This window comes from Oncorhynchus masou, chromosome 17 (assembly GCF_036934945.1).
Source record: "Oncorhynchus masou masou isolate Uvic2021 chromosome 17, UVic_Omas_1.1, whole genome shotgun sequence".
Lineage (NCBI taxonomy): Eukaryota > Metazoa > Chordata > Actinopteri > Salmoniformes > Salmonidae > Oncorhynchus > Oncorhynchus masou.
In genome coordinates, this window is record NC_088228.1 from 17,763,267 (window position 1) to 17,785,442 (window position 22,176).

At 43.3% G+C, this 22,176-nt stretch overlaps 1 protein-coding gene across 3 annotated transcripts in view; it reads left to right on the forward strand.

Annotated features, from left to right (window-relative positions):
- LOC135558633 (ephrin type-B receptor 1-like) overlaps positions 1-22,176 on the forward strand; it is a 362,430-nt gene that overhangs the window by 242,778 nt on the left and 97,476 nt on the right. For all 3 annotated transcript variants that reach the window (XR_010458378.1, XR_010458379.1, XM_064992582.1), the window contains exon 4: positions 9,437-9,592. Coding sequence is in view for 1 of the 3 variants with exons in the window: in XM_064992582.1 (XP_064848654.1) it covers positions 9,437-9,592 (156 nt within the window). In the remaining 2 variants the exon portion in view is untranslated. The remainder of the gene's footprint in view (positions 1-9,436; positions 9,593-22,176) is intronic.

Below are 22,176 nucleotides of genomic sequence, written 5' to 3' on the forward strand. Positions count from 1 at the left end.
CTGTAACCCCTAACACTAATTGTAACCCTAACTGTAACCCCTAACACTAATTGTAACCCTAAACTGTAACACTAACACTAATTGTAACCCTAACTGTAAACCCCTAACCCTAATTGTAACCCCTAACCCTAATTGTAACAACTAACACCAACTGTAACCCCAAACACTAATTGTAACCCTAAACTGTAACACTAACACTAATTGTAACCCTAACTGTAACCCTAACCCTAATTGTAACCACTAACCTTAACTGTAACACTAACACGAATTCTAACCCTAACTGTAACACTAACACTAATTGTAACCCTAACTGTAACCCCTAACCCTAATAGTAACCCTAACTGTAACCCCTAACACTAATTGTAACCCCTAACTCTAACTGTAACCCTAACCCTAATTGTAACCCCTAACCCTAACTGTAACCCTAACTGTAACCCCTAACACTAATTGTAACCCCTAACACTAATTGTAACCCCTAAAACTAATTGTAACCCTAAATCTAACTATAACCCCTAACACTAATTGTAACCCTAACTGTAACCCCTAACACGAATTGTAACCCTAACCCTAACTGTAACCCCTAACACGAATTGTAACCCTAATTCTAATTGTATCCCCAACCCTAACTGTAACCCCTAACACTAATTGTTACCCCTAACACTAATTGTAACCCTAAACCTAACTGTAACCCCTAACACTAATTGTAACCTTAACTGTAATCCCTAACACTAATTGTAACCCCTAACACTAATTGTATCCCTAACCCTAACTGTAACCCCTAACACTAATTGTAACCCCTAACACTAATTGTAACCCCTAACCCTAACGGTAACCTCTAACACTAACTGTAACCCTAACCCTAACTGTAACCCCTAACACTAATTGTAACCCCTAACAGTAATTGTAACCCTAACCCTAAATGTAACTGTAACCCCTAACACTAATTGTAACCCTAACTGTAACCCCCAACCCTAATTGTAACCCCTAACACTAACTGTAACCCCTAACACTAATTGTAACCCTAAACCTAACTGTAACCCCTAACACTAATTGTAACCCTAACTGTAAACCCTAACCCTATTTGTAACCCTAACCCTAACTGTAACCCCTTACACTAATTGTAACCCCTAACCCTAATTGTAACCCTAAACCTAACTGTAACCCCTAACACTAATTCTAACCCTAACTGTAACCCCTAACACTAATTGTAACCCCTAACACTAATTGTAACCCTAAACCTAACTGTAACCCCTAACACTAATTGTAACCCTAAATCTAACTGTAACCCCTAACACTAATTGTAACACTAACTGTAACCCCTAACCCTAATTGTAACCCCTAACCCTAACTGTAACCCCTAACACTAATTGTAACCCCTAACACTAATTGTAACCCTAACCCTAACTGTAACCCCTAACACTAATTGTAACCCAAAACCTTAACTGTAACCCCTAACACTAACTGTAACCCCTAACCCTACCTGTAACCCCTAACCCTAACTGTAACCCCTAACCCTAACTGTAACCCCTAACCCTACCTGTAACCCCTAACCCTAACTGTAACCCCTAAACCTAATTGTAACCCTAACTGTAACCCCTAACCCTAATTGTAACCCCTAACACTAATTGTAACCCCTAACCCTAATTGTAACCCTAACCCTAACTGTAACCCCTAACACTAATTGTAACCCCTAACACTAATTGTAACCCTAAACCTAACTGTAACCCCTAACACTAATTGTAACCCTAACCCTAAATCTAACTGTAACCCCTAACCCCAATTGTAACCCCTAACCCTAACTGTAACCCCTAACACTAATTGTAACCCCTAACACTAATTGTAACCCTAACCCTAACTGTAACCCCTAACACTAATTGTAACCCCTAACCCTAACTGTAACCCCTAACACTAACTGTAACCCCTAACCCTACCTGTAACCCCTAACCCTAACTGTAACCCCTAACCCTACCTGTAACCCCTAACACTAACTGTAACCCCTAACCCTACCTGTAACCCCTAACCCTACCTGTAACCCCTAACCCTAACTGTAACCCCTAACCCTAACTGTAACCCCTAACCCTACCTGTAACCCCTAACACTAACTGTAACCCCTAACGCTACCTATAACCCCTAACCCTAACTGTAACCCCTAACCCTAACTGTAACCCCTAAACCTAATTGTAACCCTAACTGTAACCCCTAACCCTAATTGTAACCCCTAACACTAATTGTAACCCTAACTGTAACCCCTAACCCTAATTGTAACCCCTAACACTAATTGTAACCCTAAACCTAGCCTAAAATAGCATTTTCCCTTGTGGCGACCAGCAAAACGTCTCTACTTGTTTCACTATCCTTGTAAAGATATTTGGTACCCACAAGGATTGTAAAACCAAGCAAAGCTCTTAGAGACTTACATTTGCTAAAATGTCTAAAAACATGTTTTCACTCTGTCATTATAGTGTATTGTGTGTAGATGTGTGAGAAAGAAATCACTGTAACACAGCAAAATATAAAATAAGTATGCATACTTTGTGAAGGCCCTGTATAGTTTGATCTGGTGTAGTTGTGTTCTTCTGCCAGGTTATTGCTGGCAAGTTGGTGGGACCGAGCTACTCCTTCATTTAATCAATTAGACTCAGACTTGTTCTCAGTCTAGCCATGTGTCATGATAAAAGGAACTATAGCGCTTCGATTCATTTATTGCTTTTGTGGTGTAGACACAGACAGATCAAGGTGGAACTGTGCTCTCTGCTGGTGAATGAGACAGGATAAGACATCTGCTCTGGTCACCACGCTGACTGTGACATCAGGCCACGCGCCTGTCCGATAGTCATCAGTGGTCAGTGAACCACTATGTTAACCCTCTGACTTAAGCATCTCTGTCTGAGAGAGAGAGAGAGAGAGAGAGAGAGAGAGAGAGAGAGAGAGAGAGAGAGAGAGAGAGAGAGATGATCTCAATGATGACACCATTCGGTTCAAAGGTTCAGACAGGCCAAAATAGGAGAAGAGAGAGAGAAGATGGAACAAGACAGAAAAAAGTGAGAAGAGAAGCATGCAGACAGAAGGAAAAGAGAGTGAGTCAAGGTCAGAAGGAGGAGAGGAATGCGAGACAAAGTAAGACATATATACAGATGTGTTGCAAAAGACAGGGACTCAAAAGAGGCCACTTAAAACAGGATAATTGTGTTTTCAGTTCAGTGCTGGGTTCCCCCCTCACCGGTGAGACTAATTACCGGTTGATCTAATGCTTTATCTCCATGTGTTCCTGAAAACCCACACCTTCGACAAGTGATGCATGTCTACGCCCCACTCCTCTACTGGTTTATCCCAGCACTGACTGTCCTTTTGAAGAACACCCGTCATCCTCCAACCCAATATTAATGAATCAGTGAGGAGTGTGGGCCGCTTGCCAATCGCTGTGAGGCGGACCCAACCAACCAAGGCAGTCAGCTGACACAGTCAGTCCTCTGCTGCTCCACTGTGAGGTTTAGAACGAGGCCTCTGAGGTTTTTGCATCATTGCCTTTCATTTATTTTTTTCAGCGTATTTTTTTCACATTATTACTCTCTTGCTCTGCTTTTCATGTCTCTCTCCCTATTCCTCTCTCTCTCTCTCTCTCTCTCTCTCTCTCTCTCTTTGTCTCTCTCTCTTTGTCTCTCTCTCTCTTTGTCTCTCTCTCTCTTTGTCTCTCTCTCTTTGTCTCTCTCTCTTTGTCTCTCTCTCTCTCTCTCTCTCTCTCTCTCTCTGTCTCTCTCTCTCTGACAGCCCTGTGTAGCAGAGCAGCTAGTGGTTAATTATTGGCTTTAATGTGGTAGCTAGCTTCATGCACATAATATGCAAGGTAGAGAAAGGCTCAGCACCATCGCAGAGCAGAGTGAAGCAGACAGAGGCGGTCTTTTGCTTTCATTATGTGTGTGTGTGTGCTGACCCCATCATCTTGGCAGGTAGACCAGGAAGAGAATTGAATTAATCCACGTCCCATTGAACAGACGGCAGACAATTGGCATAAAATGTGGGAGTAGAATCTCATTTAACAGGGACAGTGCTGCCTGTGTGTGTGTGTGTGTGTGTGTGTGTGTGTGTGTGTGTGTGTGTGTGTGTGTGTGTGTGTGTGTGTGTGTGTGTGTGTGTGTGTGTGTGTGTGTGTGTGTGTGTGTGTGTGTGTGTGTGTGTGTGTGTGTGTGTGTGTGTGTGCGTGCGTGCGTGCGTGCGTGCGTGTCTGTATGTGTGTTATCCATTATCCGTTATCCATGTGTATTATCCACTCGGGATCCCGAGGGCGCGGCGGTCTAAGGCACTGCATCTCAGTGCAAGAGGCGTCACTACAGTCCCTGGTTCGAATCTAGGCTGTATCACATCCAACTGTGATTGGAAGTCCCATAGGACGGTGCACAATTTGCCCAGCATTGTCCGGGTTTGGCCGAAGTAGGCTGTCATTGTAAATAAGAATGTGTCCGTAGCTGACTTGCCTAGTTAAATAAAGGTTCAATAAAGAACCATTTAAATGAATGTGTGCTCCAGGTGTACTGAACGTCATGAACACTTTTATATCAGCAGAAGACCATGACGATCTTTTTCCCCTCATCCTACTAATGATTTTGGATCTGTGCGTTAACTGTTAAATACACTGAAGCCCTTGGTTCTATAAAAGGGTTATTGGTTTCTAAAGAGATATTCCAGCTGGGATGTGTAATTCCCATAAGGCCAGTCTGATTGTTACGAGCTTCCACACTCCTGTTTATAGTATATTCACCAGATTGAACCATTCAGTGTGGAAGCCAATGCAGTATAATGTGTTTAGTTCTATGGGTATGCTTTTCCCGTGCCTCCACATAGCCTACACCAGTGGTTCTCAAACTTTTAAACCTGTGACTTCCAAAAAAGGAGTGGCTCAAAGCCCGTGACCCCTCGCACATTCGCTGCACAAATGTGGCCTGTTATTACAGCCATAAACGGTGATGAGCAGAAAGTCATTCATGTTAGTAGTCAATGTCAACTAGGGATATCATGTCACGTCTCTGGAGGCCAGAGCCAGCAGGACTGTACAGCCGATCTGTATGCAGCGGAGGTTACAGGATAGGATGGAAAGTCTGTTTGTAGCCTTTTTCTTCCTCACAAATATGGTCATACATTTGCCAGAAATGTTACATCTTCATCCCATAAGTAGGCCCTATTGAAGGCAGTGCAATGTTACAGCTATATTTAACCTATAGCCACAGTAGCCACCCTAGCTAGGCCTATCGGAAATCTGAAAATGATCAAACAAAATCTCCAGGTAGCTTATTGTTCTGGCAATGATGCATCCTTTGCTGAATTGTATTTTATATGGATAATATAACCGTACTCTGTTTTTGCAAAAACAGGAGAACATTTTAAAAGTGCTTTCTGATCACTAATCTGGATTGGCGCGCCTGTCAGCTGATGACTGGTCATTGGTCAAGAGTCAAGACACACAACGTTTTGGTTCTGAATCACAGATTATATGTTTTTGAGACTAGAATTTGGTGCAATACAAGGCCTATGTTAGTAACCAGATCAAATAGGCAAAGAGAAATATAAATAATATATATACATAGAAATTATGTACCTTTTAATACATATTTCTCCCATTCAGTTTCACACTTGCGACACCCAGGGGGTCGGGACCCCCAGTTTGAGAACCACTGGCCTACACAACACTATATTTATTGAACCTTTATTTAACCAAGAAAATTCCCTTGAAGATAGAAACCTCTTTTACGAGGGGTTTTACTGGTAGTTTGTGGTGGGTGTGGCCAGTCCGTGTGTGTTTCTACTAGTTGGTGCTATGCTTGGTGGTTGTAGTGGTCTGTCTCTGTGTTGTGTGACCAGTGTGTTAGCCTCCTGTGTGACTGTAAGGAATTCTGCTGGAGATGGATATCTCCTTCTTTCTTTCTTTCTTTCTTTCTTTCTTTCTTTCTTTCTTTCTCTCTTTCCTTATCTTTGTCTCTCTCTCTCTCCCCCTCAATCTTTCTATCTTTCCTTATCTTTATGTCTGTCTCTCTCTGCATCTCAGTGCAAGAGGCGTCACTACAGTCCCTGGTTCGAATCCAGGCTGTATCACATCCGACTGTGATTGGAAGTCCCATAGGGCGGTGCACAATTTGCCCAGCATTGTCCGGGTTGTCCACACTCTCCCCCTCAATCGTTCTCACTTTCCTTATCTTTATGTCTATCTCTCTCCCTCCCCCTCAATCTTTCTCTCTTTATCTTCATAAAGAGTTGGTCTTCCGCTGTTACTTGAGTATGTGCAGTAAATCTATCTCATTCTTTCTTCCTTTCACACTCTTCTTCTCTAATTATCTCTCTTTCTCTCACCCTCTCTCAAAACCCTGGTCTAACAGCCCATTTGAGATGCCAGTAGAATGGGAGAGAGAAATCTCTGCCTATTTAACGGTACCATAAACCAGATGCTCGCCTCAAAACCCTGCATCTCTGTTCTTATATTAATGAAGCATAAAATATTTAATTCAATCTTAAAAGGCTGTTGATATAAAGGTCCTAAGGTTTCATCCGCCCCTCCGTTCTCTACCTTCGTTCAACATTCTTCCCTGATTCTTTCCCATTCAGTTCATTCTGAGAGGGTGTAGAGTGATGGTTCCTCGCTCATACTGGAGTGGATAACTCTCAATTTGCCCTTGTGCTGTGTTCCGTGTATTATTGTACTGAAAGGGCTGGGAGGTATGCTGTGTTCCGTGTACTATTTGACTGGTAGGGCTAGGAGGTATGCTGTGTTCTGTGTACTATTGTACTGGTAGGGCTGGGAGGTATGCTGTGTTCCGTGTACTATTGTACTGGTAGGGCTGGGAGGTATGTACTGGTAGGGCTGGGAGGTATGCTGTAGACTATTGTACTGGTAGGGCTGGGAGGTGTACTGTGTATTGTACTGGTAGGGCTAGGTATGCTGTGTTCTCTGTACTGGTAGTGGGAGGTATGCTGTGTTCTGTGTACTATTGTACTGGTAGGGCTGGGAGGTACTGGTAGGGCTGGGAGGTATGCTGTGTTCCGTGTACTATTGTACTGGTAGGGCTGGGAGGTATGCTGTGTTCCGTGTACTATTGTACTGGTAGGGCTGGGAGGTATGCTGTGTTCCGTGTACTATTGTACTGGTAGGGCTGGGAGGTATGCTGTAGACTATTGTACTGGTAGGGCTGGGAGGTATGCTGTGTTCTGTGTACTATTGTACTGGTAGGGCTGGGAGGTATGCTGTGTTCTGTGTACTATTGTACTGGTAGGGCTGAGAGGTATGCTGTGTTCTGTGTACTATTGTACTGGTAGGGCTGGGAGGTATGCTGTGTTCTGTGTACTATTGTACTGGTAGGGCTGGGAGGTATGCTGTGTTCCGTGTACTATTGTACTGGTAGGGCTGGGAGGTATGCTGTGTTCTGTGTACTATTGTACTGGTAGGGCTGGGAGGTATGTACTGGTAGGGCTTCTGTGTACTATTGTACTGGTAGGGCTGGGAGGTATGCTGTAGACTATTGTACTGGTAGGGCTGGGAGGTATGCTGTGTTCCGTGTACTATTGTACTGGTAGGGCTGGGAGGTATGCTGTGTTCCGTGTACTATTGTACTGGTAGGGCTGGGAGGTATGCTGTGTTCCGTGTACTATTGTACTGGTAGGGCTGGGAGGTATGCTGTGTTCCGTGTACTATTGTACTGGTAGGGCTGGGAGGTATGCTGTGTTCCGTGTACTATTGTACTGGTAGGGCTGGGAGGTATGCTGTGTTCTGTGTACTATTGTACTGGTAGGGCTGGGAGGTATGCTGTGTTCTGTGTTCTATTGTACTGGTGTATACTATTGTACTGGTATTGTACTGGTAGGGCTGGGAGGTATGCTGTGTTCCGTGTACTATTGTACTGGTAGGGCTGGGAGGTAGACTTTTCTGGCTATGAGACCTGCTTCTGGGCTGTTGTTTAGGCCTCTAGGGCTCACTTTTCCTGTCAAGGTTACATGATCAGGTAAAACTCCTGCCCTATATAGGAGGGATGGACTTCTACTTGTCTGTAGAATTGTTCTTCAGTAGGTTTCAATGGCATATCTTGATAGAGGTCCTCCTGGTTGCTTTGTTGGTATGGAGGACCGATCCTCAGTCTTACTTTACATGTTCTAGTCCAAGGGTAGGCATTTAGATTCAGCCGAGGGACGATTTCTGTTGTATTGGATGGTCAGGGGGCCGGAACATAATAAAAATAATTTGTGCAGTGCAAATTAACCACAACTACGCCCAAAAATGAGATTGTATTTTAAAATAACCATAATTTCATACCTTGATTACATTGAGACAAGATCATATATCTCTTTTTTCATTTGTCGGAAATAATTGGGAACAGATTTCCTAAATTAAACTCATTTATAGAAAATTTGCCGACCTGTTTGCTGACCCCTGGTCTAGTCGTTGTGTTAGAAGGGATATTTTAGATAAGGGCTAGATTATGTGGCTACTTTGATAGAGCTGGCTTGTCTATGACGACCAAGCAATTTTTTTAACTCCTTTTCAAAAACTCATTGGATAGCCTTAGTCGCAAAGATACATTCACCTCCCCCAGCCAAGCCATTACACTATTATACTCCAGGACATAACCCCAGAGAGTGAGTGAATTGTCGTGTTGAATTTATAGACCTACTTATTGTGGGTTGTAGCACCTCTTTCACCTTACCCCTCTTTTACCCTATAAGGAAGCTATGAGGAAGCTAGCTCAAATATGAGGCTTTCATCATAGTTAATATAGCACATAAATCCCTTTATTTTTCAGAACAGAGTCTCCCCTCCTTTCTTTCTCATCCTTTTATTCCTGCAGGATTGCTGAAATGGATGTGATTATTGCCTGAGTTTAGGGACACAGTTATATCACGAACAGTCATATTTTTCCTCTCTCTCCCAGTTCCCAGAATTAATCTGCTACTGCTGAAGGAAGGCGAGTTATCACTGGAGATCAGTGGGGCTGGATGCAGTCACGTATAATAAACAGGGAGGGGGGGAGGGAGGGAGGGGAGGAGACGAGAGAGAGAGAGAGAGAGAGAGAGAGAGAGAGAGAGATATATACAAATTACCAGACATCCAATATAGCATCAGGGTCATTCCAACAGTCCATTTAATCCTCAGCCTCACTACCACATGTTATGGATCACTCGTCTGTTATTCCATCTGTCCCTATGTAACCTGTCCCACAATAACATCCATGTCAATGCCAAGGTACAGTGCTAGGCTATTTTTACCTGTCAGCTCTTAAACAATAAGGCCATTTTGCTTCAGCATTCTCTAATGTATTTTGTCCCCTCTCCCACCATGTAGGTCAGTGCCTCAAGTCAAGCCAGGATGTGCACTGTGTACATGTGTCAGCCTAAATATCATGCCTAAATACTTTGCATTATCTTAATGTCTAATATTGTTTGTCCTTCTCTCCCCCTGTAGCCTGCCCCCCAGGGACATTCAAGTCGAGCCAGGGTCCAGGTCTGTGTTTGCAGTGCCCCTCCAACAGCCGCTCTGCAGCCGAGGCCGCCACTATCTGCGCCTGCCGCAACGGCTACTACCGTGGGGACGTAGACCAACCTGACATGCCCTGTACCAGTGAGTATCTTTATGGTACTTTTCCTCTGTACAGCCAGGCATAACCTGCAACAGTTCTATACTACTGTATATCTATATCCGAGTCTTCAACATCCCCTGTACATACATGTATACTCTTATGTAACCCTAGCCACTCCTTTTCCAGATATTTACCATATTCAGCCTCTGTGCGGTATAAGTGAGGAAACAAGATGTATTAGTTATCCGGTCACTAGTCCAACGCTCTAACCACTAGGCTACCCTGCCGCCCCTAAATCAACACTGTATTCTATATGAGCACCAATATGGTTTTTGTAAAAACTACTCCACAGATATGGCTCTTTTGCAACTTGTGGATAACATTTTTACAGCCCTTAACAACAATGAATACGCACTTGGCATCTTTTTAGATTTATCCAATGCGTTTGACACAGTTGACCACGAAATATTACTTTCTAAATTGCATTATTACGGTTTGCATGATTATACATATAATTGGCTATATAGTTATGTTGATGGTAGAGAACAGTGTGCTTATGCAAATAGATGTGCATCTACAACAGCCAAGATATCCTGTGGCGTGCCACAGGGTTCGATAATGTGACCTTTGTTATTCCTAATCTATATTAATGACCTTGCTGCTGTGTCTTCTACCGTACTTCCTATTCTCTTTGCTGTTGGTACCAATTAGATGTTATCAAATAATAATTTTGATTCACTAGTTAATGAAGCCAATTCAGGCATGGCCACATTTTCTCAATCGTTCCAGATAAACAATTATCTTGAAATGTAAAAAAATCCAACTTTAATGTATACGCTAATAAGAATAAGAAATATTGTTTAAAAAAAGAGCCAGAATCTCAATAGGTGGGAAGAAAATGGAAGAAGTCACATTCCTCTAAGTTTTAATTGATGAAAAGTTATCATGGAAAGATCATATTCAATTTGTCTGCAGCAAAGTGATGAAATCTGTTGTTTCACCAGAAAGATGAGTGGTTTGGTTGATCAGGCTTGCTTCCTAACTCTATACTATAGCTTAATTTACCCATATCTCATTTACTGTAATATTGTCTGGGCAAGTCCATATGCCTCCTGCCTACTATAAATACATTTGCAAGACTAGCCACCTCCTCTAATTACCTGGCTCCATCTGCACCTTTGTTTAAGAAAATCAATATCCTGTCTATTTACTACATTAATGTACGCCAATTATGCACTTTCATCTACAAATACTCCGATCTCCCAGACAGTTTACCTAAAAATGGATTCTTCCAGGTTAATTCTGAAATCCATCTATATAACACAAGACACTGCGGTAACCTTCACCCTCCCTACTGCTGCACCTCACATAGTCAATTCTCTATCAGATACAGAGGATGCCAAAACATCTTCATCCCTCAACAACTTCAAGCAAAGACTGGGGTCCGCCTGATGAAGCAAAACCCTCAGTAATCTCCTCCATATAGCCTAACTCTCACACACTCACATGCACACACATTTCAACAAAACACATATACAGTTGAAGTCGGAAGTTTGCCAAATACATTTAAACTCAGTTTTTCACAATTCCTGACATTTAATCCTAGTAAAAATTCTCTGTCTTAGGTCAGTTAGGATCACCACTTTATTTTAAGAATGTGAAATGTCAGAATAATAGTAGAGAGAATGATTTATTTCAGCTTTTATTTCATCACATTCCCAGTGGGTCAGAAGTTTCAATACACTCAATTAGTATTTGGTAGCATTGCCTTTAAATTATTTAACTTGGGTCAAACGTTTCGAGTAGCCTTCCTCAAGCTTCCCACAATAAGTTGGGTGAATTTTGGCCCTTCCTCCTGACAGAGCTGGTGTAACTGAGTCAGGTTTGTAGGCCTCCTTGCTCACACACGCTTTTTCAGTTCTGCCCACAAATTTTCTATAGGGTTGAGGTCAGGGCTTTGTGATGGCCACTCCAATACCTTGACTTTGTTGTCCTTAAGCCATTTTGCCACACCTTTGGAAGTATGCTTGGGGTCATTGTCCATTTGGAAGACCCATTTGCGACCAAGCTTTAACTTCCTGACTGATGTCTTGAAATGTTGCTTCAATATATCCACGTAATTTTCCTACTTCATGATGCCATGTATTTTGTGAAGTGCACCAGTCCCTCCTGCAGCAAAGGACCCCCACAACATGATGCTGCCACCCCCGTGCTTCACGGTTGGAAAGGTGTTCCTCGGCTCGCAAGCAATGTGGAAATTGCTCCCAAGGATGAACCAGACTCGTGGAGGTCTACACCTCTACACTGAGGTCTTGACTGATTTCTTTTGATTTTCCCATGATGTCAAGCAAAGAGGCACTGAGTTTGAAGGTAGTACACCTCCAGTTGACTCAAATGATGTCAATTAGCCTACCAAAAGCTTCTACAGCCATGACATCATTTTATGGAATTTTCCAAGCTGTTTAAAGGCACAGTTAACTTAGTGTATGTAAACTTCTGACCCACTGGAATTGTGATATAGTAAATTAAACGTGAAATAATCTGTCTGTAAACAATTGTTGGAAAAATGTCTTGTGTCATGCACAGAGTAGATGTCCTAACCGACTTGCCAAAACAATAGGTTTTTAACAAGAAATTTGTGGAGTGGTTGAAAAATTAGTTTTATTGACTCCAAGTGTATGTAAACTTCCGACTTCAACTGTATATACTTTTTTTCCATGATTACTGATCAATTCATTTAAACGTGTATATTTAGCAGGTTTTGTTATCTGTTTAAAAAAACATACTCATGTATTGTATATTGTTTTGTTGTGGTGTGATTTTCATTTATGCCCTTGGGCTTCCAACCACCCCTGCACATCATTTTTTGTATCTGTATTGTTGTTTATCACTTGTTTTCTTTGGTGCAAATAAATACAAATAAAAATAAAACATCAAAAGGTTAAAATAATAACTAGACGGATAAAAATCGTCAAAATTCGATTAATATTTAATAGCTATAAAACAGATGGTTTTAAGAGGTTTAATACAGACCATGCAAAAAGGTTATTCGAACAACCAAAACCTTTCTTGCAGAGCACATAGCATGTCTACCTCTTCCAAGCATTTATTTCCCACTGTTCAAACAGACCACCTTTCAAGACACAAAAAACAACAGGTGTGGCCAATTACTAGATGTGGCCAACACACCTGAACACACTCAAATTGACAAGACAAACTACTGACTGTAGTTGGTAAATGTATACATGTGCAGTATGGAATGGTTTGAATAATGAGACAGTTGTGTGCCCAATTAACACACAGGGCAGCAGGTAGCCTAGCCATTAAGAGTGTTGCGCCAGTCACTGAAAGGTTGCTGGTTCGAATCCTTGAGCCGACTAGGTTGATACGTGTATCTGCAAAATGACAACAATTTAAGTCAAAAAATCACACATTGAAAATGTTTAAGTGAAGATGCATTGAATGCAATAAAATGCTGTCTCTACAGTAACACAAGAGGAATAAAATACACAAAAATGGAACTATATACAGGGAGTACTAATACCAGATCAATGTGCAGAGGTAGGTATGTACATGAAGGCAGGGTAAAGTGACTAGGCATCAGGATAGATAATAAGTGTGTATGTAGCAGTGGAGGCTGCTGAGGACGGCACATAATAATGGCTGGAACGGAGCGAATGGAATGGCATCAGACACATGGAAACCGTGTATTTTATACCATTCCGCCTATTACCACGAGCCCGTCCTCCCCAATTAAGGTGCCACCAACCTCCTGTGCCATGACTGTGTGTGTGTGTGCACCTATGAAGTGAATGTGTGTGGGAGTGTCAATGTGGTGTGTGTGAGTGAGTGTGTATATATAGTCTAGTGAGTGCAGATCGTTCGGGTACCATTAATTGACTAATTAGCAGTCTGGCTATTTAGCAGTCTTATGGCTTGGGGGTAGAAGCCGTCTTGGAACCTGTTGGTCCGAGAGCCAATTCTCCGGTACCATTTGCCGGACGTTAGCAGAGTGAATAGTCTATGGCTTGTGTGGCTGGAGTCTTTTTCAGGCCTTCCTCTGACTGCCTGATATAGAGGTCCTGGATGGCAGAGAGCTCAGCCACATTGGTGTACTGGGCTGTCCGCACCACCCTCTGTAGCGCTTTGCGGTCAAGAGCAGTGCATTTGCCATACCAAGCGGTGATGCAGGTAGTCAAGATTCTCTCAATGGTGCAGCTGTAGAACTTTTTGAGGATCTGTGGGCCCATGTCAAATCCTTTCAGCCTCCTGAGGGGGAAGAGGTGCTGCCTTGCCCTCTTCATGACTGTGTGGGTGTGTGTGGACTATGTTAAGTCCTTAGTGATGCGGATGCCAAGGAACTTGAAGCTCTTGACCCTCTCCACAACAGCTCCATCAATGTGGATGGGGACATGCTCTCCCCTCTTTCTCCTATAGTTCATGATCAGCTCCTTGGTCTTACTGACATTGAGGGAGAGGTTGATGTCCTGGCACAACACTGCCGAGTCTCTGACCTTCTTCCTGCAGCAAAACTTGATCAGGAAGTACAGGAGAGGGCTAAGCAGGAGGTGTTGTTGCCGACCCTCACCACCTGGGGCCAGCCCGTCATGAAGTGAATAGATGACATAGATCTTCCTGTACTGCAGCCCACAGTCCTCATTATACTGATAGACAAAGCAGACACACCAGCTAGCATCCATACATACACTATACTGGGGAGCCAATAAGCCTATTTATGCCGTCATACTTATCTAAACATGTATTAAAACAATATGCTAAGCTCTTCACAAGTCCCTGCCGACACACAATTATAGCGGAGAAGAACACTGAAGCCCCAAAACGCTTGTTTACTTTGGGATTCAAATTTCTCTGCAGAGGGCTTTAATGGTCGACATGCACTCGTACACAAACACACACACGCACACACACGCACACAGATACACACGCACACACGCACGCGCACACACACACACACACACACACACACACACACACACACACACACACACACACACACACACACACACACACACACACACACACACACTGGCCCTAATGCCTGAGGAGAGGATCTAATTAATAGTTATCCGACTCCTCACTGCTTCTCAACAGCATCACTGTAGCTACAATATCATTATTTGTCTGGTTGTGTATTTATTTTATCTTCACTTGTTCATAAAGGCCTAAGCTAATTGGATCAGAGACAGGGTATAGTGTCCAGTTCTGTTCCCCTGGTCTGGCTGGTGCTTCCAGAGCTGTCAGTGTGTGTTACAGCATACTGTAGGTGTATGTACAGTGCATTCGGAAGGTATTCAGACCCCTTGACTTTTTCCAAATGTTGTTACGTTACAACCTCTTTCCCTCATCAATCTACACACAATACCCCACAATGAGAAAGCAAAAACAGGTTTTTTGAAATTTCGTAAATAATTATGAAGTATTCTGAACCTTTACATAAGTATTCAGACCCTTTACTCAGTACTCTGTTGAAGCACCTTTGGCAGCGATTACAGCCTCAAGTCTTCTTGGGCATGATGCTAGAAGCATGGCACACCTGTATTTGGGGAGTTTCTCCCATTCTCTCTGCAGATCCTCTCAAGTTCTGTCAGGTTGGATGGATCGTGTCGCTGCACAGCTATTTTCAGGTCTCTCCAGAGATGTTCAATCGGGTTGAAGTCCGGGCTCTGGCTGGCCCGCTGAAGGACATTCAGAGACTTGTCCAGAAGCCACTCCTGTGTGGTTTAGGCTGTGTGCTTAGGGTCGTTGTCCTGTTGGAAGATGAACCTTCAACCCAGTCTGAGGTCCTGAGCGCTGCAGGTTTTCATCAGGGATCTCTGTACCTTGCTCCATTCATCTTTCCCTCAATCCTGACTAGTCTCCCAGTCCCTGCAGATGAAAAACATCCCACAGCCTGATGCTGCAACCATCATACCTCACCGTAGGGATGGTGCCAGGTTTCCTCCAGATGTGACGCTTGGCATTCAGCCCAAAGAGGTCCATCTTGGTTTCATCAGACCAGATAATCTTGTTTCTCATGGTCTGAGAGTCCTTTAGGTGCCTTTTGGAAAACTCCAAGCGGGCTGTCATGTGTCTTTTACTGAGGAGCGGCATCCGTCTGTCCACTCTACCATAAAGGCCTGATTGGTGGAGTGCTGCAGAGATGGTTGTCCTTCTCGAAGGTTCTCCCATCTACACAGAGGAACTCTGGAGCTCTGTCAGAGTCACCATCAGGTTCTTGGTCACATCCCTCACCAAGGCCCTTCTTCCCCGATTGCTCAGTTTGGCCGGGCGGTCAGCTCTAGGGAGAGTCTTGGTGGTTCCAAACTTCTTCCATTTAATAATAATGGAGGCCACTGTGTTATTGAGGACCATCAATTTACCCTTCCCCAGTTATGTGCCTTGACACAATCCTATCTCGGAGCTCTACGGACAATTCCTTCGACCTCATGGCTTGGATTTTGCTCTGAAATAGACAGGTGTGTCACTTTCCAAATAATGTCCAATCAGTTGAATTTACCACAGGTGGACTCCAATCAAGTTGTAGAAACATTTCAAGGATGATCAATGGAAACAGGATGCACCTGAGCTCATCTGAGTCTCATAGCAAAGGGTCTGAATACTTATGTAAATAAGGTATTTTGTTTTTGTATTTTCAATACATTTGAATTTCTTTTCTAAAAACCTTATTTCGCTTTGTCATTATGGGGTACTGTGTTTAAAATAATAAAGAAAAACATTTATTTAATCCATTTTAGAATAAGACAGTAACAAAACAAAATGTGGAAAAGGGGAAGGGGTCTGAATACTTTCCGAATGCACTGTATGTCAACAGCCTTCAGCTCTGCCGAGGCTCTACTTCAAACGTCGCTCTCCTCATTTCCTCTTCCTCTAGGGGAGGGCGCCAAACCCTCTGTCTCCCAGCACGGGGCCCACTAACCTCGGCTCCGTTACCTGCCACCAGTTGCTTTTGGGACAGGCTTGCGCCACACAACTCTCCCCTCTTCCTGCCAATCGCCAGGCTTTCACCAGCCTTACCCCAGTTCCCTCACAATGGGCTTAGCCAGGGATAGCCTGCCTGCTGGGTTTACGGGACCCCCTCTCTGTATGGGGGAAAGAGGTAGACTGACAGGCTGGTCGGTAATTGGTGGGAGTCGGCCAGTGGAACTGTTGCTGATTAGTCCGTTGGGGAGTGATGAGATACAGAGATGGAGGGGAATAGGGGAGAAGCATGCTGTGGCTCCACTGTGTGAATAGGGAGGGAAATTGAGAAATGAAGTAGCATGGTTGGGCTTATGGAGAGATGCAACGACACAGTGTGTGCTACAGTTCACTGTAGGGAATGGAGAGAAATGAAAGGGTCTGCTTGTGAGTTAACAACTACTCCAGGGAGATAGTAGAGATGTACAATATGTTCACTTAGAAAAAAGTTTTTTTTGCTATCCGCCATAGGAGAACCCTTTTTGGTTCCAGGTAGAACCCTTTTGAGTTTCATGTAGGGTTCTACATGAAACTCAAAAGGGTTCTACCTGGAACCAAAAGGTGTTCTTCAAAGGGTTTTCCTATGGGGACAGCTGAAGAACCCTTTTAGGTTCGAGATTGCAACTTTTTTTCTATGAGTGTTCCCTGCTAGGGCCTATAGTATGGGACATGCAGAGATATTCAGAGGAAGATTATATAGTGTGGTATAGCCAATGTGGAAAAAGACAGGGATGTGGTTTGAGACATGCAGTGATGTAATTCACTATGTTTTGAAGCTTGAGGTGTAGGTAGAATTGTTTGGATTCAATGTCATGCAGGGGTATTGGAATGCATGATATCAGCACAAATAGAGAGACAGACATGCAGACAGAGGAACATACAGAAAGGATTCCAGTACACTCATTACATTCCTGTGGCTCCAGTCTCATCTTACAACTGTGGCCAAGCTTCCGGATGCTCCATTGATCTCTGTCGCACACTGTCTGGACCTCAGGCCACAAATCCATATCATTCAACGCTGAAGCTCTGTATCCATTGGCACTTTGAAGTCAACCCGGGCTGGGCTGGCCTTGGTGGGCTAGCTTGAATTGCGTTCTCACTGCCTACAGAAATGAGAAATTATGTAATGTTGCTAGGTAGCCAATATGTGACTGTGCAGCTGTCTTTGTTAATGTCGCTAGCTAGCAAGATGTTGAAGAATTTAATTTACCCTCACCTTGCTGTAACTAACGTTACCCCATACTCCTGCCAGTGCCAGCCAGACTCAGAGCGATGTATTTAGCTTGCTAACGTTAGCTAGGTAGCTAAACGGTTAGCGTCATTGCTAGCATAACAGGCTAGATAGCTACCTTAATTCCTACCTTGCTTGCAATTGCATTGGCTATTAGCTAGCTAGCCAAGCAAACCAGATGACAGGTTTGATATAATGTAGCTTTTAGTACGACCTCACATTAGCTAGCTAACGTTAGCCAGCTTGTTTCAACTCTGATTTGCTAGCTAACGTTAGGTAGTTAGCAGTCGAGGGCTGACTGTTCTCATAAAAATGTATTGTGTCATGCAAAAATGAATGAAGGATCCAGATATGGTGGTTACACAGCTAACAATGAGGAATCGGCTGAGAAACGTCCCTCTTCCGGGGCGCCGGAACTGATTGAATCGGCCCGGAATCGGGTGTCGGACTCGGGCCTGGAATCAATACGAATGACTGACCAGAATCGGCCCAAGTACATCGGGCCGTTTCCATCTACTGTAATTCAGACGACTTTGCCGGCATCGTACCAGAATCCCCCCAGAAGCAGCCTGATGCACATTTAAATAAATGGATACAAAATTACCCGATTTAGTCATTTTAGATATTACTATTATACATTTTATACATACAAATGATAAAAAATAAATTTTGTTTCGGAGGAAACACCATACACCCGGTGATCGTGTCAGCGTGCATGTGCCTGGCCCGCAACAGGAGTCACTTCAGCGCGATGGGACAAGCATTGTTAATGCTTATCAATTGCCTTGCACAAAGCGCTCTTAAAGAATTTAATGTAAATGTTAATTGTATTTTTGAGCACAGAAACGATGAGAAAATATGTAAAAATAAATAATAAAATGTTAATTCTATAAAGCAGCTGGTGTCATCATCTGCCAGAGAGGAGCCTCGGCCCAAACCCCAAGCAATACCTTTGGCCCAGATAACTCACACCGGAATCGGCCTGAGCCCCAAGTAATATATACATTTGGCCCAGATAACTCACACCGGAATCGGCCTGAGACCCAAGTAATATATACATTTGGCCCAGATAACTCACACCGGAATCGGCCTGAGACCCAAGTAATATATACATTTGGCCCAGATAACTCACACCGGAATCGGCCTGAGACCCAAGTAATATATACATTTGGCCCAGATAACTCACACCGGAATCGGCCTGAGACCCAAGTAATATATACCTTTGGCCCAGATAACTCACACCGGAATCGGCCTGAGCCCCAAGTAATATATACATTTGGCCCAGATAACTCACACCGGAATCGGCCTGAGACCCAAGTAATATATACATTTGGCCCAGATAACTCACACCGGAATCGGCCTGAGACCCAAGTAATATATACCTTTGGCCCAGATAACTTACACCGGAATCGGCCTGAGCCCCAAGTAATATATACATTTGGCCCAGATAACTCACACCGGAATCGGCCTGAGACCCAAGTAATATATACATTTGGGCCATATAACTCTCACCAGATTCGGCCCGAGCCCCAAGTAATAACATTGGGCCAGATAACTCACACCGGAATCGGCCCCAGCTCAAACCCCGCATCCTCGCCAAAAGTAATACTGCCTAAGGCGGCCCAGACTCGGGCCACATGACGTCGGCCGATTCTGACTCTCAGCCGAGTGCCCAGACACTCAGATGGAATCGGCCCAGATCCACTGTGCTAGCTGGGAATTTGTGTGATGTCAGACTACTGCTTGTTCAACAAGCCCAAATGAGCTAGCTAAACATTGTGTCAGCATCCAGCAGTGATCAGCTGGTGGTTGCATACAGTAGTAACGGTGTAACAGATGTGAAATAGCTAGCTAGTTAGCGGTGGTGCGCGCTAAATAGCGTTTCAATCGGTGACGTCACTTGCTCTGAGACCTTGAAGTAGTGGTTCCCCTTGCTCTGCAAGGGCCGTGGCTTTTGTGGAGCGATGGGTAACGATGCTTCGTGGGTGACTGTTGTTGATGTGTGCAGAGGGTCCCTGGTTCGCGCCCGGGTATGGGCGAGGGGACGGTCTAAAGTTATACTGTTACAACGGCAACACCAGCCTGAATTCTAATCAAGCTGACTCCAGTTGTGAAGCTGGGCTGTGCTGGAACAGGTTTCCCTCGATCTAGCTCGATTTTTGAATTACATTTGAGCCCGCTCGAATTTGACCCTAATTTGGTCCTAATTTTAAATTCCAGTGGAAACGGGGATTAAAAGAACAGGCTGAGAGAGATATCTTCTCAGGCTTGTCGCTTTTCTCATTTGTACCCTTTATCCTGTTCTCCTGTGCTCGTTTTCACCTTATCTTCTCCTTTAATTCTCTCCCTCACACGTTTTTATGTTTTCTCCTTCTCCTTGCTATTTTTCCTCCTTTTCTCCTATTTTTTTCTCTCATTCTCTCCTTACCTCCTCTCCTTTTTTTCTCTCACTTTGCCTCCTCTTCCTCCTTCTCTTCCCCACTCCCTCCTTCCCTCATCTTTCTCCTTCTCTCCCCCTCTCCTTCTGCAGTGGTAGAGTAAGTAAGCTGCTGGCTCTGCCAGTAATGCACCAGTCAACAGAGCTAAGCCAGTGTAATTGCCTGGTCTAATCCCTCTGCCTTCACTGTTGCCTGGCTGCAGAGAGAGAGAAAGATATGGTACTCCACATTAATGTGTAGAATAGCAGGAAATCAGCTCTAAAACAGCAACATTTTCTCTCATGGCAAAATGTGTAAAATAGCATTAGATTAGCTGGAGAACTGAAAATGTTTAGCTCGGACCTTGCGGGGGGGGGGGGGGGACAGCACTACGCCACTAACACACACACACACACACACACACACACATAAGCATTTTCTTTATGAAACAACATTAACAGAGTAAATATAAAGATACAGTATATGCCTACCTTGTTCTTGTCTGTTGGCTTAAAAAAGACACAAAACCATTCAAACGAAGTCCGCAAAACGTCACAAACCTTGCTGCTGCTGTCATTCGATGGCAGTGGCATTGACGTGTTTTCTTCAAAGAGAAGACACCATAATGAGAGAAATAATGTAGCCTAAGCTACTGAAAACCAGACTTTTACAAGACTGAATTATGATTTGATTCTTATTAAAGAGATGGAGTCCAGACAGGCTACTTTTGTAAACTTTCTGAATGGGCTTATACAGTACCTGTCACACCCTTAGAGAGCTGTTTTATTTCTCTATTTGGTTAGGTCAGAGTGTAATGTGGGGTGGGCATTCTAGGTTTTGTTTTCTATATTTCTTTATTTCTATGTTTTGGCCGGGTATGGTTCTCAATAGACAGCTGTCTATCGTTGTCTCTGATTGGGAATCATACTTAGTTAGGTAGCCCTTTTTCTCTCCTTCAGTGTGGGTAGTTAACTTTGTTAGAGGCACCATAGCTCTGTAAGCTTCACGGTCGTTTTGTATTGTTAATTGTTTTTGTTGGCGACATTTTAAATAAAATAAAAAGTATGCTCACCACGCTGCACCTTGGTCCACTTCTTACGACGCCCGTGACAGTACCAGTCAAAAATTTGGACACACCTACTTATTGTAGGTTTTTTCTTTACTTATACTATTATCTACATTGTAGAATAATAGAGAAGACATCAAAACTATGAAATAACAAAAAAAGTGTTTAACAAATCTAAATATTTTTTCTATTTTAGATTCTTCAAAGTAGCCCCCCTTTGCCTTGATGGCAGCTTTACACACTCTTGGCATTCTCTCAACCAGCTGCATTTCAATTAACATGCGTGCCTTGTTAAAAGTTAAATTGTGGAATTTATTTTCTTCATAATGCATTTGAGAAAATCACTTGTGTTGTGTCAAGGTAGGGGTGGTATAATGAAGATAGCCCTATTTTGTAAAAGACCAAGTCCATATAATGACAAGAACAGCTCAAATAAGCAAAGAGAAACGACAATCCATCATTACTTTAAGACATGAAGGTCAGTCCATGCGAAAAATGTCAAGAACTTTGAAAGTTTCTTCAAATGCAGTCGCAAAAACCATCAAGCATTAAGATGAAACTGGCTCTCATGAGGACCACCACATGAAAGGAAGACCCAGACTTACCTCTGCTGCAGAGGATAAGTTCATCAGAGTTTGGGGCGGCAGGTAGCCTAGTGGTTAGAGCATTGGACTAGTAATCGGAAGGTTGAAAAATCAAATCAAATCCCCGAGCTGACAAGGTAAAAATATGTTGTTCTGCCCCTGAACAAGGAAGTTAACCCACTGTTCCTAGGCCGTCATTGATAATAAGAATTTCTTCTTAACTGACTTGTCTACTTAAATAAAAGTAAAATAAAACAAAAGAGTTACCAGCCTCAGAAATTGCAGCCCAAATAAATCCTTTGCGAAGCATGGAGGAGGAAGTGTGATGGTGACACTGTCAGTGATTTAT